This window comes from Cynara cardunculus, assembly GCF_001531365.2.
Source record: "Cynara cardunculus var. scolymus isolate 2C chromosome LG 2, CcrdV1, whole genome shotgun sequence".
Taxonomy (NCBI): Eukaryota; Viridiplantae; Streptophyta; class Magnoliopsida; order Asterales; family Asteraceae; genus Cynara; species Cynara cardunculus.
In genome coordinates this window covers 13,136,104-13,141,729 of record NC_037529.1, presented here as the reverse complement: position 1 = coordinate 13,141,729, position 5,626 = coordinate 13,136,104, and the positions used below count along the sequence as shown (strand labels likewise).

The 5,626-nt window shown below is 35.8% G+C and overlaps 1 protein-coding gene across 4 annotated transcripts; it reads left to right on the top strand.

Moving 5' to 3' along the window:
- The first annotated feature begins 942 nt into the window (after window positions 1-942).
- On the top strand, window positions 943-5,049 carry LOC112506644 (palmitoyl-acyl carrier protein thioesterase, chloroplastic-like). 4 transcript variants are annotated; one of them, XM_025110843.1, is made up of 8 exons: window positions 943-1,109; window positions 2,205-2,399; window positions 2,505-2,827; window positions 2,990-3,123; window positions 3,612-3,725; window positions 3,927-4,098; window positions 4,177-4,245; window positions 4,515-5,049. In XM_025110843.1, exons 2-8 carry the CDS (start codon window positions 2,324-2,326, stop codon window positions 4,791-4,793), a joined length of 1,167 nt encoding a protein of 388 aa, XP_024966611.1. In that variant the 5' UTR covers window positions 943-1,109; window positions 2,205-2,323; the 3' UTR covers window positions 4,794-5,049. The 4 variants fall into 4 exon arrangements, with proteins under 4 accessions (XP_024966611.1, XP_024966610.1, XP_024966608.1 ...); XM_025110842.1 differs by having other exon boundaries at window positions 2,466-2,827; XM_025110840.1 differs by having other exon boundaries at window positions 2,205-2,827.
- Window positions 5,050-5,626: the final 577 nt, after the last annotated feature.

Here is a 5,626-nt window from a genome sequence, read left to right as displayed (position 1 = left end):
CAATAAAAGTAAGTTAGAGCACCCTTTGATGGTTTGTTGTATTTTTCTTTCCTCGCTTTTTCATTTTTTAATTTATCTTAGGAGCCGTTTGCTTAAATGCTTATCCGATACGTATTAATCGATAAAATTCAACACTATTATTTATTTCATTGGTTAGTCAATAAAAATGACATCGTATGTAACAATTTATTTGGTAAGTGTTAACCGGGTAAGAATCGTCATCCTCACTTACCGGGTAAGACTATTGGTCATTGTCATCGCTCTTACCGAGTAAAATTCTTGGTACTTGACATGTTAATTCGATAGTGTAAGTGATTTGGTAAACTTTTAGTAAATGGCCTCTTGGATGAGACTTTAGTAAAGTTATTGAGTAATTTTCTCAAATATCTAAAAATTTAAAAGAACATAGCTGACTTGGTATCATGTGAGACCAAACTGTTTTTATGAGACCGGTAAGATCACGTAAAATACATTAAACATTCACAACAAAAGAATGTGAAAGTTTACCTTTACAGTTTTCTTACTACGAAGGTTCGTTGTTTTTCATACCTTGATAATAAGTTGCTGTGAAATTTCAGTGTTATTTTTATAGTTTCACAGATTTCACAAAAACAAGTTGGTATCACGTAAACCCAACCCTAAGATAGCTACTGAAAAAGAACCTATATACTATTTTACACATAAATATTTTATTAAACGAGATTTCATATTTATAAGTAATAATAATTTTTTAAACATATATAAAAAATTATGATTCAAGTTAGAATATAATTAATAAAATAAAATTAAAATACTGTTTTTTGAAAGTTATACACAAAAAATAATAATTAATGAAAATAAGGTGTTTGGGTGGCAGTAAAGTAAATAAAGCGGAAAGCAAAGTCCTATTATATAACAGGGAACAGGCTGAAAACCAGATAGCGGGAGGAAAGGTGGATTCTTGAGACTATAAATAGGGAAGAAGCCGAGAGGCACCAAAAATCCCTACTACAAGAAAACCGCTGGCCCTCCTCCATCTCCATCTCTCTCTGTCTCTTTCTCTATCTCTGCTAAAGCACTAAACAAAGACAAGAAGAAAATTCAACGTTCCTCGCAATCGCACACCCTAGGTTAACCATTCTTTTCAATTTTATGTTTTTTTTGGGCTTGCAGATCCAATAGCAATGACAACGTCTCTTTGATTGCATAAATATTCAGCATTTTCCATGTATCCATCAGTTAATTATTCATATATGTACATGTTCTCGATCCTTGTTAGCTTACAAAAAGGTGCGTTTGCAATTTGCATGCATTTCTCTCTCGTTTTCTGTTCTTCTTTCTGTAAAGTCGTGATCTGTAGAAGGTGGAAACTTCAATTTAATGTGTAGGTTTTGGGGAACTGGAAGTTTCTGAATGATTTTGATATCAGGTTTTGAATGAAATGCGATTTGAGTTGTTTTGGATGGTGGAATTGGGTTTTTGTGGTTCAAACGATTCAGATCTGTTGGCGAGAAAAGGATTCTAGTGATATTCTGTTTCTAACTTATCTTATTCTTACTAGCTGTAAATATTTGTGCTTATTTAAGTCTCGTCTATCCTTTCCTTTCTTTTCAAATTGATATATGAGTTTTTTTTTTTCTTGATTCCTGAAAATTTGCTTGCCTTACGTTTTCATCTTTCTGTATAATAACCTTGATTACAACACAAACCAGTTTTAATACTTTTTAGTGTTGGTGTTTGTTGAAAAAAGGTCGAAGAAAGGAAAAAAGGAATTGGTTTTTGTTTCAATAGTTGTGGTTGGGGGAGGTAGGTAGTCTGGTTATCCATAAATGGTGCTCTTCTGTAGGCCGGTGAAAGTGTTTTCACCAGAATTGGTTGGGTGTATGCCATTTATGTAAGGTAGGTTTAGCACGTAGACAAAATTCTTTTATTAAGAGGCTTCCAGCTTTTCATTGGTAGGAAGTGATGATGACCCTTTTCCTGTTGCATCTAAATGGCTTTCTGATTTGCTTGCTATAAATCATATATATTTAATTGATTGAATTTGCTTAGCAGAGAATATGTTCAAGGTTTGAAGAAAGTACTAATTACCCTTATATTAGGACTTCTTATGGGGTATGTGATAGTTGTAAAAGGGCATAAAATAGTGCAAAATTATCTAGGGTGCTACCTTCTTTAATCAGTGATAAGAAAGTTCCTGATCTGGCAGTTCTCTTGTCGTGCAGGGATATATGTTGCTCTTTGATCAGCTTTGAGCAATCATTTATAATTTGGTGGGCACGTCTGGAAACATAGATTTGACTAATAAACATACGAGTTAATCCAACGTTAAAATACTTTAGTCATGGTTGCTATGGCTGCTACTGCATCACTGTTTCCGGTTTCTTCCCCACAACCTCACTCTGGGACCAAGACATCTGGTAAGCTTGGAGGTGTGCCAGATAGTGTTGATGTGCGTGGAATTAAGACAAAATCTGTTACTTCAGGAGGTTTGCAAGTTAAGGCTAATGCACAGGCTCCTGCAGAGGTAAATGGGACTAGAGTGCGTACCATGATCAAGACTGATGATAATTCTACCTCACATGTCCCAAGAACCTTTATCAACCAGTTACCGGATTGGAGCATGCTTCTTGCTGCAATCACGACAATCTTCTTGGCTGCAGAGAAGCAATGGATGATGCTGGACTGGAAAACCAAGCGGCCCGACATGCTTGCTGATCTGGATCCTTTTGGTTTAGGGAGAATTGTGCAGGATGGCCTTGTATTCCGTCAAAACTTCTCTATTAGGTCATATGAGATAGGGGCTGATCGAACTGCATCAATAGAGACGCTAATGAATCATTTGCAGGTATGGTAATTTTTCTTATAATGGATTTTCATGGTTAGCGTTGTAGGTTTCATATGTAGAACTCGAATTTATGAAAATCTGCACTGCACCATGCTCTGTCATTTGTCTGTTTATTAGCTCAAGCTAAGGCTTTTAATTGATATTGTATGGCTGATTTACCAGGAAACTGCCCTTAATCATGTGAAGACTGCTGGACTCTTGGGTGATGGCTTTGGCTCAACACCAGAAATGTGCAAGAAGAATCTATTTTGGGTGGTGACAAAGATGCAGGTGATGGTAGACCGTTATCCAACTTGGTAAGTCACTTGTCTCGGTTATCTTCGATGGTTGTCTTTAGTAGACAGTCATGGTTGAGAATAGGATTTCATAACATCTGCATTTAGTATTCGAAGTTCCTAATTCTGGTTTCTATTTGTTCTGTTATGTTTTATTCTTATATTGAGCCACAGAAAGTTGTAGCTTAATGGATAAAACCTCTTCCTTTTCATGGGTGTTAGGAAATTTCCTTTCACGTCCTACTTTGAACATGATATATAGCTTTATTTCTAATGGAGCTTGGTGTTGATGATAACCTCTGAATCTACTCCAATAATAGTATATTCTTATGGTAATGGACCACAGTAGTACATGGTTGCAATTAAGAAAGCACAGGACATTTGAGAATCCGAAAGTTATGGTTTTAGAGATATAATAGCTATGTGAAAGACCTCCTTTTGCTTGATTATGTTGAAGTTAGGTAGGCACTTGACCCTGATGTATTTTGACATTCTCAAATCTATTGCAGGGGCGATGTTGTTCAAGTAGATACATGGGTAGCTCGATCTGGGAAAAATGGCATGCGCCGTGATTGGCTGCTTCGTGATTGCAAAACAGGCGAGATCGTAACAAGAGCTTCAAGGTAATAACTTTTATGGAACTTTTTTCAAATAGTCTAAAATGATGCTGATCAGAACAACAATAATGATAGTAGTTTGTTTATTTACTTATAAACCTTACTGATATTCTTGTAAGTTGTAACTAATGCTGTGGGAAGCCATTTTGGAAACAAGATTACGAGACTTGAAACTTTGGGTGACAATTGGTATGTTGTATCTTGCAGTAATTGGGTTATGATGAATAAAGAGACACGGAGATTATCGAAAATTCCAGATGAAGTCCGAGCTGAAATAGAGCATTACTTTGTAGATGCACCACCAGTGGTGGATGATGACAACAGAAAATTGCCTAAACTTGAAGAGACCACTGCTGACCATGTTCGCGATGGTCTAACTGTGAGTTAACTTAAAATCTTTCTATGAAGATGATCTACCATTTTCAGTATCAATTGTTTACCTGACTTTATTTTTCAGCCAAGGTGGAGTGATTTGGATGTCAACCAACATGTTAACAATGTCAAGTATATTGGTTGGATCCTTGAGGTAAGCCTCTTCTCTTACAATCACCCATTAATTTCATTAGTCGATAGTACTTTTGTATAGACACCTTCTATCCATTCATACACACATATGCATCATGTACCCCATTTGTCCCAGAAGAAGTGTCAACATTTCTATTTTAATTTGTTTCAAAATAAGTGTTAACTTTCTAATTCTACCCTTAGTTATGAGACGAATATTGTATTATTAATTTAGAGGATGAATGAGGATTTACGTTCATGTGATGATAAAATACGTGGTTGTTATTGCAGAGTGCTCCACAACAAGTTGTGGAGCAGTATGAGCTTGCTAGCTTGACTCTGGAATACCGTCGAGAATGTAGGAAGGATAGTGTGCTGAAGTCTCTCACCTCGGTAATAGGAATAGCTGATTCCAACCATGTTGATTGCCAGCATGTGCTCCGATTTGAGAGTGGTGGTGATGGTGAGATTGTAAAAGGAAGGACTGCATGGCGACCAAAATACAAGGATCCAGTTAGAAGCATTGGTCACTTGTCTGCTGGAAATGGAAATGCAAATGCAAATGCCTAATGCCATGTTTGATGTTTGCCCTTTTGCCTCATTTTCAATCTGTATAAAGAATCATCACTCATCCTATCTATGCTATGCCCTTCTCTTGGAAATAACTTGCAATGTCCTGCCCCCATATATACATATTTTTCTATTTTGTATGTTCTTTCTCTCACTTTTTATTTATTTATTTATTTATTTATTCTGAATATGTAGTAATCATTCCTTTGTTAACTGAGAGTTTCTGAGCTTATGCATTGATCCCATGCCAACCGTCAAGAACAACCAGGAGAATCTCTTTTCTTTCTTCTTCTTGGGCTTTTGCGATTCTTTTCTTTTCATGCACATCGCTTGTTATGGAAGCGGGTCATTAGAAATTGTTGGTTGTGATCGGGACTTTGACCAACGAGATGAGATCAAATGCGAGTGTAGATGTTGGAATGAATGTTAGGTTGAGGGTAAAAGTACATGGTAAGCTTTAAAAGGAAAGATTATGCACACAATTAATCTCAAGACTGGTGTACTGTTTGGTTACATATAAGAGGACATGTGCATTTGCTAAACCCATCTTGTACATTTAAATTTAGAGTGTTACAAAAGCTACAGAAATCCTATTGTTTTGCAAATTATTATGATCATCTACAACTAACAAACCAACAAAAAAGTCAAAGTTGAAGTGAAAAATATATAATGTGTAAATTAAATAATATAAGTTTGGTATTAAAATAGGTTTTGATTGACTTCATAATTTTTGGTTTATCCCTTTTCATGAACAATCATATTCACATGGGAGACAAGGGTGTGTTGAGCAATTATAAGCAATAGACATTGAATTATTAGCCTCCATATTATAT

Excerpts from the sequence above, each read along its gene's own strand:
- LOC112506644 (XM_025110840.1), top strand. The coding sequence starts at position 2,324 with ATGGTTGCTATGGCTGCTACTGCATCACTGTTTCCGGTTTCTTCCCCA. Across the intron at positions 2,828-2,989 it reads CGCTAATGAATCATTTGCAG|GAAACTGCCCTTAATCATGT; the intron begins GTATGGTAATTT and ends CTGATTTACCAG. Across the intron at positions 3,726-3,926 it reads ATCGTAACAAGAGCTTCAAG|TAATTGGGTTATGATGAATA; the intron begins GTAATAACTTTT and ends TGTATCTTGCAG.